General features: G+C 36.4%; 1 protein-coding gene across 3 annotated transcripts in view; it reads left to right on the forward strand.

The window, feature by feature from the left end:
* The window catches only part of LOC114657534 (adhesion G-protein coupled receptor G5-like), a 31,457-nt gene extending 17,165 nt beyond the window's left edge, over nucleotides 1–14,292 (forward strand). For 2 of the 3 annotated variants that reach the window (XM_028809420.2, XM_051931649.1), the window contains 5 exons: nucleotides 989–1,107; nucleotides 3,009–3,280; nucleotides 8,985–9,054; nucleotides 10,564–10,850; nucleotides 13,720–14,288. In XM_028809420.2, the coding sequence (XP_028665253.2) occupies nucleotides 989–1,107; nucleotides 3,009–3,280; nucleotides 8,985–9,054; nucleotides 10,564–10,850; nucleotides 13,720–13,832 (861 nt within the window). In that variant the 3' untranslated portion in view covers nucleotides 13,833–14,288. Of the gene's footprint in view, nucleotides 1–988; nucleotides 1,108–3,008; nucleotides 3,281–8,984; nucleotides 9,055–10,563; nucleotides 10,851–13,719 lie in introns of all 3 variants that reach the window. The other variant, XM_051931650.1, reaches the window with a different exon arrangement.
* Nucleotides 14,293–18,622: the final 4,330 nt, after the last annotated feature.

The raw sequence follows: 18,622 nt of genomic DNA on the forward strand, positions 1-18,622 counted from the left end.
GGAACGGTTTGATTAAACTGTTTGAGCTTGTGTATCCACATTCAGAAATGCAGAAATAGGTTTGCGCTTTCCTCTGACTCACTGGTTATTACCAGAGGTTCATGTCTAATTGTGCACATTAAACCGCCCCTTTCACAGAACTGATGAAGGGCAGAAAGAACTGCAGCATTGCCTGGGCTGATGATTGTAAACTTAAAGATGGCTTTGTGTTCATTCCTAATTCTGCAGAATCTGGACTTTTCTAAGGAGTTCTTTCTATAGACTGATGTGAGTGCGTTTGGTTTGAAGGCTGTACTTTTTCAGAGTTTCGATGGAAGGGAACTTTCCATCATGTTTCTGAGCAGTAAGTTGCTTCCCAGGTAGTGTAATTACTTGACCATCGAGAAAGAATGTTTAGCTATCAAGTGGGCATTGAAGGCGCTTCGTCATTACTTGTGGGGTAGGGGGTTTACCTTGATGTCTGATCATGTCCCGCCCAGTGGTTCTACAGGCAGAAGGATACAAATTCCTGATTCACTAAGTGGTTTATTAGCTTGAAGCCATTTGCTTTTCATGTTTGCCATTGTCCCAGTTTGGCATATGTTAACACTGACATTCTCTCTCTTGTTTGGCTGAGCCTGGCTTAGACTGTCACTTTGTTTACACTGGTATAAGCAAAGCTAAGGGGGGTGTGTGATATTTTTGAGACCCTGACAACCTCCCAACTGCACTGTGTGCTGACTTGGTTAATGCAGGTAGGGACTGGATGTCTGCAACTGCAAGTTTGCAGGCTTCCCACATAACGTACCTATTGCCTGTTGGTTGACACAGGGAACATTTAAAACTGGCTGCTGACCTGGCCGTGTACTCACTTTCTGTCTTCTCTCTGAGGAAGGCGATCTGTTCTTTTAATAATAACCAGTCTCAGATGAAACTGTTTTACTTTAAATCATTTAAGTGAAATACTAATATACTTTATAATAAAAGAATCATTTTCAATTTTTTTTAGTCACCTGTGCAGGAACCAAGTGAACAAAATGCTAAAGCTCTGAGATACATCAGCTACATTGGCTGTGGGATCTCTAGTTTTTGTATGACTGTCATCCTCATTATTCATCAAAAGTTTCTGTAAGTACTGATGCTTAGAATAAATCTAAATGTGAAAACCTGACACCAGCCAGGCCAATGTTCAAGTAAATTTTTGGGTCTTGGGTATTCAACTACAACATAATGATATTATAATGTTTGTATGCCTTTTTAATTGCATCTGCACATTGATTAGGCAATATGAACATTGTTTCAATGAAAACCCCTTAATTCCTTTTAGAGCATGCTTCCTGTAGTACAACATTACTCATTTTGTATTTATAACCTATATTCCTTTTGAATTGTTTACAATAGACTGCATTTTCCTTGGGTTTGCCCAGTTTTGAAAATTGTCCAGATATCTTTTTGAATTTCTTTTCCTGTCTCCTCAGTATCTACTGTTGTTTTCAACTCTGGTGTCACCAGAAAATTTCACAAGTAGTAACACAACATTCAACATTTTCATGTGCTTAATGCTATTAGGGCTGCAACTAATGATTATTTTTGGTAGTTGACTAATTATTCATTTTTTTCAATTAGTCGATTAGTCACGATTATTTCATGCCTGGCTATTTTGATGCCTGCGACCTGTGGTTGCACATCCTGTTCTGGGCTCCAGTGCATGTCTTACCTCATCTGCTCACGTCTGTCCACCTGTGAATGTCACCCTGATGTCTCTGCATTAACACGATTAAAATTAATAATAATCAAATTAAAATAACCAGTGAAACATATACATTTGAAAATAATCAGATGTTTTTATATTAGTGTGACCATCACAATAAAAAAGAAATACATTAAACAATATAAACTAAAGTGCACATAGTCTTTAAACAATAAAAAGTGCATTTAACTTAACCAAAAATGGCCACTGGTGTGTCTTAAAGTCCAAAAGTTTAAATAAAGCTTCAATTCAAATAAAATAAAACAATAATGTACAGTTTTCTTCTTCTTTCTTCTTGCCTGAAGAAGGGGCCTGAGTTGCCTCGAAAGCTTGCATATTGTAATCTTTTTAGTTAGCCAATAAAAGGTGTCATTTTGCTTGGCTTTTCTCTACATTCATAATGGCTAACACGGTACAACACCCTAGTACAACAGTTGACAAGAAAGGTAATTTAGTACATACTGTATGCCATTCATATTAAAATGTTTACAGTTTCCTGTTAGAATAGCTTTTGCTATGACAATTAATAAATCACAGGGACAAATATTTGAAAAAGTCGGTTTATTTATTAGAGAGAAAGAAACGATATTCACTCACGGACAGTTATACATTGCATTGTCACAATGTAACTCCAAAAATTCAATGCAATATTGACGAAAAATTAATTCCAAATATTGTTTTTACAGGAGTTTTACAGTAAAAGTGCAAGTTTAAAATGTATTTGCGTGTTAATTTCAAAGCCAAACAGAACGAAAACGTATAATGCAATGAATACCTCTGACACAACATGAAACATAATTTTCTTTCAATTTATTACGTTTTACCATTTTTTTCTATGGTTAATTACTTGCTGTAATGTAACATAGTTAGTTCTATTATGCATATGTAACAATTCCCATGAAAATAACAATCTGTTTAAATTGTGCATCTGTCTCCCCGTACACGAGTGGCAGAGCCGCAAAGATGGCTAGTGTGTAGCGCCCGCCCAGGGGTTGGCGAGCGAAATGAGCAGGGGGCAGAGCTCTCCCTAGTCTTGGAAAATCATGTTGGTAGATCCTCTAAGACAAAGCAAAGACCTCTTGCTCTTTCTGCTTTAAGTTATGTTTAGTTAATTCTTCAGCCTTTTAACTTTTATAAAATATATATATAATCCATATACATACAAATATACAAATATAACATAACTGATTACTTTTTGACAAAAATATGGTTAACATTGCAGGCTGAAAATGTATGTCTTCTTGAAAGTGTTTGATTTACAGAAAACTTCATTTTTCAGGCTAAAACCTTCAGACCAGGCCTGGTTCATCCACCTCAATCTGGCAGGAGCAGTACTGCTCTTGAACTTGATGTACCTCTGTAGTGCTGCTATACCAGCCGTTCTGAACATTTCCTGGCTTTGTACGACCACGGGCCTGGTGCTGCATTTCTCCCTTATCTGCTCCTTCACTTGGATGACATTGGAGGCCTGTCAGATGTACCTGCTATTGTGGAGACCATTCGATGTCTACATAAGGCATTTCACACTCAAGTCCACCTTTGTAGGTTGGGGTGAGTTTATAACAAGTATGACTTCAACCATGTGCAATTAAGTAAGAAACCGTGAATAAAAAAGGACAATCTCTGTCACTCAGAATGGAGACACAATGAATCCAATGTTTTATAAGAAAAATCAACAGAGAAACAGAAATGCATATTGACTATTCTAGGTCACACCATATTTATGTTTCTGATTCATGTAGTTTGTTCAATTTTAATTCTTTTTTTCCATTTTCTGAACCCATTTATTAAAAAATACATTGAATGGGAATCTGAGTTTCTCCTAGTCTAATGGTTTGCATTAACTTCACAGCTACATGCAGTAGAAAATTTCTTAATATTCATCCTGTCTTTGAAATGTGCACAGCAGCAATTTAAAAGGATAGGAGGATAACGGAGTACAGTATTTGTACAGCAAGACCAAACTTTGTTGACCTGAAATGTACTTGTGAGGCCACTACTGAAATAATATATGCAGTGTTGGTATTTACATTATAAAATTGACATAAAGACCTACTCTTTGTTTCAGGGCTATGAGGGTTGATTTATGAGCAGAACAGAGAGATAATTTTTAATTTCTAAATTAACATGTGACATATTGGAGGCTTTTGAAAAGACAACAGCAGTAAATTAAAGAGATGCCAAAAGATTCCTCAAAATCCAAAATCAAGTGAACACAAATGAGACCTAGTTAAGAGTATATTTCAGTTAAAAGGTACACTGGAATGAAATGAGATGTTGAAGGCTGCTCAGACACACACGTAAGATTTCAAAAGTTCTGCCATGACAATAAATAAGAATTTGAACTGTACAGTAGATATATAGAAATAAACGCTTAAAGTAGCTTATTGTCAACAGTTAAATTTCCAATCAGTGGTATTTTGTAAACAAGATTTTTAAAAATTAATTTATACTTAACCCTGCTTAATCCAATTCAGAGTCACAGAGACAAGGAGGAGACTATCAAGACAGCACTGGGTGCAACACAGAAAAAACTCTGAAGTCAGATTTATAAAACTTGCATAAAGGCAAAAAATCCTGAATTGTACATCTGGAACTTTCCACACAAACGTTGGTATTTATAAAAGAAAACCTGACTAGAGAATGTGCGTATATTTTCAGCAGCTCTGACCCATCCATATGCAACATTTTAGAGAAACTGGGAAATGACATCACCCTTGAACAAGTGGGGACATGCAGCCAGACCAGCTAAATGATGATTCATGTCTATAAAAATTCATACCACCAAGCCGTTATTATAATGTACAGTAAATTGACAGTAAAGAATGTCGTCTTCCCTTTGCTGCCTTCAGACAACCACTTTCCACTTATTTTTCATCTTTAAGCCAGTAATAACAAGCACAACTGTTCTTCCATCAACAATGTCTCACTTACTCTGTTGTGACATTGTTAGGTCTGTGACATTCACCAAAAACTGTCACATACTGACCAGGATAATACCGACACTGCGATGGAACGGGCTGCAACAAGGATGAATGTGTTTCACACTTTGCTTAAAGGTTTGTACGTCAGCTTCACACAATTTGACATTCTCAGACCCCTAAAGTGCAGAGGACTGCCTCTTTAATGCAGTATGTAGTGCTGCGTAAAACTCCTAAAATACAACTGCCGGTGGCTGGATGCATCAAGTGGTATTCTGCGCTACCAGCCAATGCCCATCTGCAGCATTATGATTAAATATGTTTGAGGTTCATTAACATAGTCCATGTATGGTTGTTCCAGGAAGGCAACCAAGTGCGCTCTGACATACATTCACGTACACAAATTTACAAGACGATTGTGATTTATTTAGGCAAATTGTATAGATATGTGTGCATGCCAGGGTTATAAATATGATTTTGTTTGCTATATGCTTATTTTCACACTAGAATCCATGCAAAGTTTTAGAAGTGATACCCATGTTTATTAATATTATTATATTTTTGGCTGATGACTTTATCCACAGTGACTTCCAGGACTGGTATTCATTCAAATGATTTATATCATTTGAGGCAGATCTGGCAATCTTTAGGTTTAATGTCAAGTGTCTTAGCCACTACACCACATTGTCTACTTATAAATAGTACAATAAAGTAAATGTATTCACACAATCATACTTCTGCCTAAATTCCCACAAAGGTAGCAAATTAAATAGATCTTGCCCATATGTTATTAGAACAGTCTCCGAGGAGGCTATCCATTGCCAAAAGAAGTGTTTTGTCTTAGAAGTCAAATATTTTTCTTCCAGTTTCATTCATTCATTTTTTACTGAACAATTTTATTCCAATGCAAGGTCATGCAGCTTTTATGAAAGACAAGCAAAAAACAAATATGTTTATATCATGTCATTTTGGCATAATCTGGTAATAGAAGGAACTCTGCATGTTCCTTTTATAAAGCAGCCTTCTTAGCATTAGACCCAAGAAATTAGAAATAAAAATACATTTAATGCAAGTCCAAATCAGTAATGCAAGAAGTTGAAAGATATGTTAATTAACATGAAAATACTTGATGCAGTGATCAAATGTGCTCATCATGTATCTTGTGAAGAAGGGTGGTTACAATCTTGTGGAGGGTGGTTATAATACTAACATTTTATTTTCGCACTCAAGAACTCAAACAGTACAAATAATATATTAGTAAGTTTCATTCAGTGAAATGGTTATCATGTTGGTCTTGTAATAATACTTTTGATAGACTTTTCTGTGGCATCGGAAGTGGACTTTCTAATGCCATGTCTTTTTTTTTGGTGGCATGGGTATATTAGCAAAAAGCAGGACAATTATAATGTGTCGCATGGTATTACATACCGAATAAGCACCAGAGTGAGATGAATGTACGTTATTTACAATACATCGGAAAGCGAACAAATAGCACCAGTCAGTCAGAAAGACCAAGACTGAAATCTTACTGTGAGTTAGAAAGCAAGCAAATAGCACCACAAATATACAAAGCCAGTCATGCGTACTGGGTCATTTACTTCCGGGCTGTATGGAAAATAAACGTCTCTGTGTCTCCCTGCAGTGTCCCCCGGCAACCCCGACGTTATCCAGCAGGGCTGTGCATTAAAACTCCATAGTCCATGATGCCCTGCTGGAATTCGGGGCATCTCCATGTTTCAAGGAGGGCTCCATCTAGCGGCCTGAGGGTATTGGCCGGGATGAATGGCCGGCCATATCTCACAATCCATATGGCAGTTCCCCTTCACGCGATGAAAGCAGTCGGCTTTCTCATACTTGGACACTGCAATGTCTTGGCAATTTAAAGAAACAATGGTAAAGAGGGATGCACAGAGACCAAATGTGCCGCTAGATGGCGCCGCCGTTCACGTCTGTTGAAACGTGCGGCCATCTTGTCAATGATAAGTACGTGGACTTTTTGCGAACGTTGTGTCGGTCAAAAGGTGTCCTGCACTTGACCAAGGACATTTTTCCCAACCAAACGTACCCCATGACCTCCTCCTGGTCACAAAGCAGCCCCATGCCCAGTTTGGTGACGATCGGACGCCTGGTGCAGGTTTGTATGGCGGACAAACAAACATACATAGACTCTGCTTTATATATTAGATTATTGTTAATAGAACACAAAACAAAAATTATTTTTATTGAGTGAAATTCTTTTCAGTACCATTTAATGAAAACATGATTATTATTGAGTGGCATAATGATGCAGGTGTTCCCTCACTGTCACTTGGCATCAAGGACATTGGTTTGATTTACATATTTTTAAAAAAATAAATTATATGGTGTATTTTGAAGACTACAATTATATGTTTGACTATAAACATGAACAAGTATGTTGATCGAGAACCTATTCAATTAGCTGGTTGGCACTTGCTGAGGTACAGTATATATTCGTATTTTAGTATCATATTATTGTTTTGCACATATATGGTTACAAACTTCAATAACCTTTGCATAATATATTACTGTCAGATTGTAACCGGAGTGAATTAGCTCCTCTTATATGAATGACTAGCAAAATACCCGCGCTTCGCAGCGGAGAAGTAGTGTGTTAAAGAGGTTATGAAAAAGAAAAGGAAACATTTTAAAAATAACTTAACATGATTGTCAATGTAATTGTGTTGTCATTGTTATGAGTGTTGCTGTCATATATATATATATATATATATATACACACACACAGACACACATAAATATATATATGTATATATATGTTTATACATGTTTATATACATATCTACATATACACATATATACATATATATATATATATATATATATACACATATACACATCCACATATATACATATATATATACACATATCAACATATATTTACACATACATATACACACATACATACACACACACATATACATATACTGTATACATATACACATACATACATACACATACATATATATATATATACACACATATACATACATACATACACACATATATATATATATACACACACAGACACATATATATACATATATATATTTACATATCTACATATATATATATATATATATATATACATATCTACATATATATACACATATATATATATACATATCTATATATATATATACACATATATATACATATCTACATATATATATATATATATATATATATATGTAGATATATATATATATATATATATATATATATATATATATATATATATATATATATATATATATATATATATATATATATATTACGATTGTTATAGTTCTCTTTGTATACCACGTTGTCAGTTCAGCACTCTGGCTGTAATATGACCAAGCTGTGCAAGCACACTCTTGAGAATGCAACGTATAGTCGTACAGGAGAAAAGCAATCTTGCCTCAAATCAATGGCAACCTTTTGTAGGTCTATGAACTTAATTTAAACTTTAGGTTTAAATGGTGCTTTGTTTCCGACGTGCTGCGTTCAGTCAGTTCACGTGAGCCGCTCTCTTGTGTGATGTTGCGATGTCCACGGCTTTATTTAATGTTAGCTAAGACCCGGCACTTCAAAGTTTCTCGCTACAGCAATTTTAACTCCGTTACAAAGTGATCCAAATCTCGTTTATACCTCGTGTCTTCTCATTAAACTTGTATCTCACGAATATGGTATTGCAAACGGCAGCGGGAGCGTTTCTATAAACTTAATTTAAACTTACGGTTTACACCGTGCTTCGCTTCTTATTGTTTCGCTGCCTTCTCAATTGTGTAATGAATGTTTTCTTCAGCATTCTTTGGGTACGTATTACGTTCACAGTCAGTTCACATGATTACGTGGGAGGCGTGATGACGCAATACGCAACTCCACCTCCCATGGCCAGCGAGCTGCAGTCCATTACAGTATATGGACAAAAAAGAAGTTCCAGTTATGACCGTTATGCTTTGAATTTCTAAATGAAACCTGCCTAACTTTTGTAAGTAAGCTGTAAGGAATGAGCCTGCCAAATTTCAGCCTTCCACCTACACGGGAAGTTGGAGAATTAGTGATGAGTCAGTCAGTCAGTCAGTCAGTGAGGGCTTTGCCTTTTATTAGTATAGATACCCATCATCTGATTTGTTTAACTACAGACAGCTATTTGCTACCAGTGCTGACAGAACAGGCTTTGACTCCCAGTGACTTTGTAATGAAAGACAGTTTAATGTTGGTGGTATATTTGACAAGAGAACTCCTAATGTTTGTATGTCATTAATTATTAGCATATAAAAGCTTTTGATAAAATGCATTTTCATTCTTAGGAGTCCCTGCTCTTATTGTGCTCACAGTTGTTGCTGCTGACAAGAATAATTACGGTCCAATTTATAACATGTGAGTATTTACCATAGAAGAGTCCAGCTCTGGGCTTTAGATCTGCATTTTATAATGGATATAATTTATTCTAAATTATTCATTATTAATTAGTAAACTTTTTACATGTTAAATATAATTAAAGTGTGTTTTATTTTCTGTTAATGATGAACACATGGCTATAGCACATTCACTAGCACAGAATGCACCAGCATTTCATATATAAAGTGATACAACCCTGACTATACAGTTTTATCTCTTAATTTACGTAAAATGAGTTAAAACATACAGAAAAGTTTTATACTAGATAATGTTGCATATTATGATTTTTTCTGTTTTTTGAATTTGACTGTTTTTATAAATGCAAGCTTTGCTGTGTAAACAAATACACTACTGTGCTCTTACTAGAAAAACAAAGCCATCAACTTTAGCACAAAAGTACTGAAATGGAAAATGGTAATTCAAACATTAGACTTGGCTGGGGTGCATGGTTGCTCACTGCTTACCATTTTGGCCTCACAATTCCAAGAACATTGATTTGATTCTAAACCCTGTCACTGTCTCCCCTTTTCCATGCGAGTATTCTCTCGGAAGTCTATTTTTTCCCCCACATTCCAAACACATATGGTTTAGGACAGTGTTTCCAAACCCGTGTCATATGCTGGCATTACAAGTGGGCTGCAGCGAAACCCCGCCAATAGTGTTAGATATACAGTGACAGAATTACAGGTGGATTGCGACTGATCCTAGACAATCTCCCCAAACCCTGATTGTGCTCAATTCACCAAGGTGGAAAAGCATTGATGATCACACTTGATTCACCAACTGCTGATGCTCTGGTGATCATGTGGAACCCCAGCTTTGACAACTGAGATTGATTCACAAAGGAGGACCACTTCACTCCTGCTGCTCCGATGATTGCGCTAAATTCACGGTTGGTGTCACAAACACACTGGAATGTGAAAATCGAGTTGTAACACCACAAAAATTGGGAAACAATGGCTTAGGATAATAGATGACTTTTTTATGAGAGAATGCATAAGAATATATTGCAATGAATACTATCTAGGGCTTCTTCTAGTTCACCTTTAAAATTTGAGCCATACCTTATTTCCCCCAGCACTCTCTGCGGCAACACCTGAAGCTGCCCAATGGCAAAGCACTAGGACTGCTGGGATTTGTAGTCAATTTAACAAGTGTTGCTACACCCTAAACATACCTATTTTTGGTTGAATTCATTTCTGTGACAGGCAGGCACAGAAGTTTGTTATGGTTCCCAAAATTGCTGGGACAGATTTCGCAGACTGAATAAATGGAGTATAAATAGAGGTTTGTAAAACTGATGGATATATGGAAAGCTTGAGGCCCAGGAAAACAAAAGCATTTTGGAAATTGAAAAAACTGCTCTTTTTTTAAAAGGATTTATTACTTAAATAGTTGTAGGATGATTGTGTGAATGACAGACTAAAATTACACTTTGTGTCTGAGGCAACCACATAAAGGTAAATGACTGGATTCTGCTTAAATTAGGTGCTGGATCACAAAATCTGCTCTACAGTACTGTTTAGTGATGGGATACTATGGAGTTGTATTCATCTTTACCACTGGCATGTTGGTTGCTATGATTTTTAAGATTGTCCAAATAAAGCGAGCAAACAAGCAGACTTACAATGAAAACACCAGCATCTGCAAATTCACTTCCACATTTCTGGGACTAACCTGCCTGCTGGGTACTACTTGGGGACTGGGATTCTTCACCATTATTACTCAGAGTTTGACAACTCAGTATTTATTTTGCATCATAAACTCCTTGTATGGTGAGTACTACTCTAATGAAGAAAAAGTAAGACAAATGGGTTTTGATTTTAGTTATGGAAGTCTGGTAAATTTTAGATGTCTTTTTCCACTCAACTGTTCAAAAAATTCCTTATAAAAGCTGAAACCTAAAGGCTGATTTGCAGTTTGTTGTTTTATAAGTCCTATTGTCCTATTTCTATAATAGCATAAATCAATACAACACATGTTCTTTTTGGTTCTTCTCTAAGGAACATAAGATGTGTAATAAATAAGAGGAGAGAATTCAGTTTCCTGGGTTCGCTTCCCGGGTCCTCCCTGCGTGGAGTTTGCATGTTCTCCCCGTGTCTGCGTGGGTTTCCTCCGGGCGCTCCGGTTTCCTCCCACAGTCCAAAGACATGCTGGTTAGGTGGATTGGCGATTCTAAATTGGCCCTAGTGTGTGCTTGGTGTGTGGGTGTGCTTGTGTGTGTCCTGCGGTGGGTTGGCACCCTGCCCAGGATTGGTTCCCTGCCTTGTGCCCTGTGTTGGCTGGGATTGGCTCCAGCAGACCCCCGTGACCCTGTGTTCGGATTCAGCGGGTTGGAAAATGGATGGATGGATGGATGGAATTCAGTTTGTCAGACTTGTTTCATTAGATAATAGCTAAGATGTCCAAATATCTCATCCAGACACTTTAGAAAAGTTATGTCAGGGTTCCTGCCTTAACGTCGTGATTCAGTGATTTCTCCCACATTTCAACAAGCCTTTGTTTGAAAAAATGCTTCTATCTTAAATTAAATTTGACTTAATTTCCTCCATATCCTCATGTATATCTTTCATGAATCAGTTGAAACAATTATTTACTTTATCAACCTGTATTGGGTTTCCATGCAGCCTTCTTGGCTTAAGGGTAAGAGGCTTACCGTGTCAGCATTTTTAGCCTGCTATCTACCAGTTTATTGAGGCAAGTTGATCAGGCATAATGTAACTTTTGTTTTTCTGGCTGCTGTCTTCGTCAAAACCCACCATCATCGTAGTCACTATCATCATGTAATTGTAAGAAGTGGTGCTATCATCATTAGTATCAGGAGTTTAAGATGTAGTGAATGTTTGAGACTTTGGCAGTGTCAGAACAAGACCTGGTTGCTTTTTATTCTCCTTGGCTGTTGCATTCATTATTTAGGGACTACAGGGTGCTATAAATTAGCTAGCATCAGTGGCAGTTTTTATCAAGAAAAAACCTTCAGGAACTTTGCAAAAGAAATTGGTGCTTTCTACCTTTTTCATTTTTCTTATCCATTTGGGTAACTTTTATTTGTACTAGTCCTGAAATTCACACTATTACACTACAAAATTGATATCTTTGAGATGTGTAAGTTTATGCTTTCAAGCTTCACTTGCAATTACGCTGTAGTATTGCAGCAGCGTGGAATAGTTCTTTATAGTCTTGATAGTATTTTATGCTATTTCAATGTTGCTGATCACAATTATGATAATATTTTTGATATTTGATTCTTCACTGGTGGTCCTATCCCTCTAAGAACAATTCCCAAAAGGTTACAAGTGACAAGCATCAAACATAAGCATGTGGGGTATCATTTTAGACTATTTTTGATCCTTTACTAGTGATCTAGCCTCTATGGAGCTCTACCAGAGGGTGTAAAATGATACAATTTTATTATAATTAAGAACATTTAAACTTTAAACATTTAAACTGGGGCGGCACGGTCGCGCAGTGGGTAGCGCTGCTGCCTCGCTGTTAGGAGACCCGGGTTTGCTTCCCAGGTCCTTCCTGCGTGGAGTTTGCATGTTCTCCCCGTGTCTGCGTGGGTTTCCTCCCACAGTCCAAAGACATGCAGGTTAGGTGGATTGGCGATTCTAAATTGTCCCTAGTGTGTGTGTGTGTGTGTGTGTGTGTGTGTGTCCTGTGGTGGGTTGGTGCCCTGCCCAGGATTGGTTCCCTGCCTTACACCCTGTGTTGGCTGGGTTTGGCTCCAGAAGACCCCCGTGACCCTGTAGCTAGGATATAGTGGGTTGTATAATGGATGGATGGATATTTAAACTGAAGCACACTTTTTAAAATTGCAAATGCTTGATTGGAGTCTGTTCTTGTTTACTTCTACCTCATGAAGTAAGTCGTTACACTTCTTATGAACACTCTGACTAACACTTTCACTAATTCAAAAATGTTTGGTTTTGCAGTCTTAACTACAGTATTTGAAAGAGACCAGTAACTGGGTGTTTCCTCATAAGATAACCATCCTTAATGTGCTTGGTGGCTACTTAGCTTCTTGGGTAAATTAAAGTATTTTCTGTATCAAGGGGGTATTGAACTTTATCACTTTTTGTATTAAAAAGTAATACCTCCATTTACAACCATGAACATGGGAATGAACCTTTACTATTAAAGATAATGTACCACAACTCTTCACATTTGTAAAGCGTCCTAAATACCATTCATAGTTTATTTTATGTCTTGAATAAGTCTTTGTGGTTAAAATGAAACCTGTGCGCGTAGGTGGAAAGCAATAGTTATATGTGAATGCATCCTACCCGTCAAATTAAAAAGATGTCCTGCTAAAGAATATGTTTGGTATTTTTTAAGTTTATTTCCTCACAAACATGGTATATATGTATTTGCCGCATGGATGTATCTATGAAGTTTTTAATCTTTTATTTTCCAGTGGTGCTCCATGCCCTATTAGCCTCTATTGTAAAGTGCCAGTGAAGGCAACATTTTTTTTTTTATAATTTATAGAAAATGCTTAACTTTAGAACACAATTAATGTGCCAAATGCACACATACCATGTTTGTGAAGAAATCATTTTGACTTTTTCTTTAAGTATAAATGAATGCAAACCACTAAATCCTTGTAAGTTTCATTTCGTATACTTTTTTTTCTTTTTTCAGGTTTTTTCCTATTTTTATGGATCTGTGCTCGATGGAATAATGAGAAAAAAACCTGTCAGGAGAACAGCTCCAATTCTCAAATTGCTAATGCTTCTGATAACCATCAATTCTGAAAGTTTATTTATTGTCTACTATAAAAGAGTTTTGTGAGTCAATCAAAATGGAGTTACACTTTATTTATCTGTCTCTATATGTTCTAAATATTTTTCCCAAGCCTGTACTGTAAACTCTCCCAGTCCAAATGACAATTTTATTTACATCTATTTTTGGATGTTTGATCAAAATTAGTTTTTTATGTGTATTTTGCTTAAAACATTCATCACTATGCCACTGCTTAGAAAGTGCATTTTCTGATGGTACTTTGATGTATACAAAATGTTCTTTGTGACAGAGCACCTCCATGTATTAAAATACATAAAAGATGTTAAAATTGTTGAAAGGATCACATACAAGTAATGTTTAATAGTTACATACATGATTGTAATATGTACTTGTTTTTTAGTGTTACCATGTTCACTTTAAGAGTGTCACTGGAACAAATCAGGTAGCATTTGTGTTCCAAAGTGCTCAGCTCTGCTTTTCCATTCACATGGGCATATATGGAGTGTTCATGTTATCTTGTGATACTCAGGGAATCCCATTTTCTCATCAATTCCAAAGTTATTTCAATTTGCAATTAACCTTTAGGAGAATAAAAATTTTCTCATTGGATGCATTTTTTCTCAGTTTTATTTATGGTTTATTCTTTGCTTTGGGTTACGAAGAAACATTTTGATTTAGTTAACTCCTTTCTAGTTTTGTTTTTGAAAACGTTTATATTATTTAACATCATAATTTTAAATGCACCACAGTACTGTTTTGTTTTGTTATGTGCACCACTATTGAGCAACTGTTCCCTGGATGCACTGGTGTTTGCTGGGCTGTCCTGAAATGTCATGCAGCCTGACGTCACACCTGTGACATTTTATAAGCTGGCACTTCAGACATATTTGCATCCAAGTTTTCTGACTACTTCTGGAAAAAAAATCTTTTGCATGTAACTATGCATAACCCTGCATTCATTGTTCTGACATTGACTTACATTTTGTTACTGACAGTTTAATTTCGACCTTCAGTTACGATCCCCATTTGCTATTTATTTTGAATTTGATTCATCCTTTTCACTACAAAATTGATATCTTTGAGATGTGTAAGTTTATTCTTTCAAGCTTCACTTGCAATTACGCTGTAGTATTGCAGCAGCGTGGAATAGTCCTTTATAGTCTTGATAGAATTTTATGCTATTTCAATGTTGCTGATCACAATTATGATAATATTTTTGATATTTAATTCTTCACTGGTGGTCCTATCCCTCTAAGAACAATTCCCAGAAGGTTACAAGTGACAAACATCAAACATAAGCATGTGGGGTATCATTTTAGACTATTTTTGATCCTTTACTAGTGATCTAGCCTCTATGGAGCTCTACCAGAGGGTGTAAAATGACACAATTTTATTATAATTAAGAACATTTAAACTTTGAACATTTAAACTGTAAACATTTAAACTGGGGTGGCATGGTGGCGCAGTGGGTAGCGCTGCTGCCTCGCAGTTAGGAGACCCGGGTTTGCTTCCCGGGTCCTCCCTGCGTGGAGTTTGCATGTTCTCCCCGTGTCTGCGTGGGTTTCCTCTCACAGTCCAAAGACATGCAGGTTAGGTGGATTGGCGATTCTAAATTGTCCCTAGTGTGTGCTTGATCATTTACTTCTCTATCTGCTTCTCTTCGGTTTGGCATAACAGTGTGGACTACAGTATCACTAGAAGTTTTCTCATCCAAGTTTATATTCTCAGAATTAGGAAATTACATTTCATTTAAATATGACTCCTATTGGTAAACAACACATAAAAATCAAAATTTGCGTGTCAGGTACAGCTGTGGTTTTGTGTTTTATCATTGACAGACTTTTGGAGATGTAACTCCTCAAAACATATTACTTCTCTTACCTATACAGATTCTTTTAATGTTAAACCACAGTGTAATGTCTAATTGTCTTTTATTATGACATTAAACAGCACTTGGAATATACAGCCTGCACTTTTTCTCTACAGTATATCATACTACATGCTACTCATCTGCTGAACTATGTATTTAGTAACCATGAGTAGAATAAATAGAAATGCAAGCCTGAGAAGCAGTTGAAGTTATTTCTTCACAAACACAGAGTGTATGCATTTGCCACACAAAATTATGTTCTAAACTTAAGCAGTTTCTACAAATTAAAAAATATTCTCCTGTACTGGTGCTTTACAATGGAGGTTATGGAGCATGGAGGAAAAGCTTAACAACTTAATAAGTCCAATTTTCAAGCCAAGACAGTTGTCAAGAATTGACCCGCACCTTTTGTGTTTCGAACAACCCAGGAAGACATGACAACAGAAGGGAAGTAATCCATTTATCATATATCCCTGGTAGGGTACTATTTTTCTCATAGTAAGGATAAGTTTTTTATTCACCTGTGTGAATTCTCATGAAAATACGGAAATAAATTAAAACAATCAGCCACGTGGCGCAAAAAGTTTTACTGTGATTTTGTCCTTCAAGAGGAATCCATCCCCGAAGGATGTGAAAGGTCTGGAAGAAAAACAACAGGCTTAATGATTGAACTCACAGAATCAAAGATTTGTTTATAATTCTGCATGCAGGACTGAGACACTGGACACAATTCTGTTGAAGCACCAAGTGTCTAACTTCTCATTAGAGCATTTCCCTTTTAATTTGCTTTTACCATCATGGGATGCCATGGTGGTGTTACTTTAAAGTATCTATCTATCTATCTATCTATCTATCTATCTATCTATCTATCTATCTATCTATCTATCTATCTATCTATCTATCTATCTATCTATCTATCTATCTATCTATCTATCTATCTATCTATCTATCTATACCAAACTTTGTTACAGGTTGTAAATAATGGCTTGTGGGCTTGTGTCCCCTTTCTCATATTACTTGTCTGTACAGCATGAGATGGCAATTGATAAAGAATTGTACAAAGGCCAGTGTACCTGTGCTATGCTGTGCCAGCTTTCGCAGTGTCAGCTGATAAATACAATTTATAAAGGATTAATAGTTTGAAGATTTGTACTGATTTATACTAAAATTAAAGTTAATGCTTCAACACATAAAACACTTCCCTCTATTCATCCTTATTGGATGAATCACCGTACTATATTAGAAGAAGGAAACGAAAGTTCAGAATCTGTAGGAATTGCCATAAGTGTGCCAAGCTGAAGAAGAGCAACAGGAAAAAAGGCAGATTATAAAGATCACTAAACAGTACAATATAATGAAAATAACAAAAATTCCTATAATTAACTCATGTTCACATTCTGGACGATGTCAGGATCAGTCTTTTTAATTCTTTTTCTGCTTCTTCAGGAGAACTAAAAATTTAGAATTGCCCATCAGAAAACACTTTCAGTTTGGCTGGAAACAAGAGGCTGTATCTGATTTCACCTTTGGTTAAGTTCTGATTAATGCTGTAGAATGCAATTCTTTATGCAGCTGTTGAAAGGGAAAAGTCCAGAAAAATACAAATGTAATCTCCTCTTCCTGTGTGAGAATCGAAAACAAATCTTCTTTGACCTGTTGTTTGTCAAATCAGACAATCAGGCTTCTCAGTTTTGAGGCATTCATACCATGTATGTGATAAGCTGCTGAGGTCTCAGAATCTGATTTAAAGTCTTCTCCAGGGGCCTCATGCATAACGCCATGTGTAGAATTCACACTAAAACATGGCGTAAAAAACAAAAGTTGAAATGTGCGTACGCACAAAAAAATTCAGATGCAGAAAACCGTGTGTAAGCCAACTTCCATGCACTTCCGCTACATAAATACTGGTCTGCGTGAAATTTAACCCTTGTGCACGTGCCTGCCGCCCCTCCCAGATTCCTCCCAGAAATACGCCTCTTTGAATATGCAAAGCAATATAAATATTCCCTTAAGTTCAGTGTTCTGTGAAAAGACAATGGCAAAAGCACAGGGAAAAAAGAAGAATATCAGCGCATGCCAAGTGGAGGCAAGGAAAAACGTACCATTTGTTGGTTTAAGCGGTTGTAGAAACAAAAAAAGAAAGCTAATCAAAAGTTCAAGTTCAGAAAGTCACACAGTGCCCGAAATAAAAAAGATATTAAAGTCGCCGTGAAAAGGTGAGTTGTAGCCCACCGTCTGAGTGTCGTATGGAAGCTTATTAGGGTACAGAAAAAAGAAAAAAATAGAGACATAGTGGAAAAAAAAGCTTAAAATGTCAATTTTAATCTCAAAATTTCCACTTTAATCACATGGTTTATTTTGTCATTAAAGCAGAACGTCATAAACTTAATTTTAAATTCTTTTAATTTACTAGTTTCTCAAATCCCATTGTAACTAATGTAGCACGTTAGCACGCTTCATATTCTCTTTGTTCTCTTCATATTCTCTGTGTTCTTCCATGTACTCTATGTGTGTGAATCACTACTTGCTTCTTAAACGGGCTTTCTCTTATGCCAACAGGACACAGAATACATTACATTCATGATATTACAGCTCTCTGAACAATTTAAACACTAAATATACTAAGATGTATACTTGATATCATTTTCATGATGAAATGAACTAAAGCATGTATTAAACATAGGGCCACAGTGGCGCAGGGGTAGTAATGAGCTGGAGCCCTGTCCAAAGATTGCATCTGCCTCCTGCACAATGATTCCTGCACCGTGCGCGACCCTCGATGAAATAACTTATTGCAGTAGTACACTCTCGTTTTTCAAACGTAATAACCCCCAATTCCTGTCCTTCCTTTTCTTTTGCAAAGTAACCAATCGCCACACAATCAGCTCTTTAATAAATGTCAAGCCATCTGAAGGCTTAGAATGCCAATTC

This window comes from Erpetoichthys calabaricus, chromosome 9 (genome assembly GCF_900747795.2).
Source record: "Erpetoichthys calabaricus chromosome 9, fErpCal1.3, whole genome shotgun sequence".
In the NCBI taxonomy this organism is placed as follows: domain Eukaryota; kingdom Metazoa; phylum Chordata; class Cladistia; order Polypteriformes; family Polypteridae; genus Erpetoichthys; species Erpetoichthys calabaricus.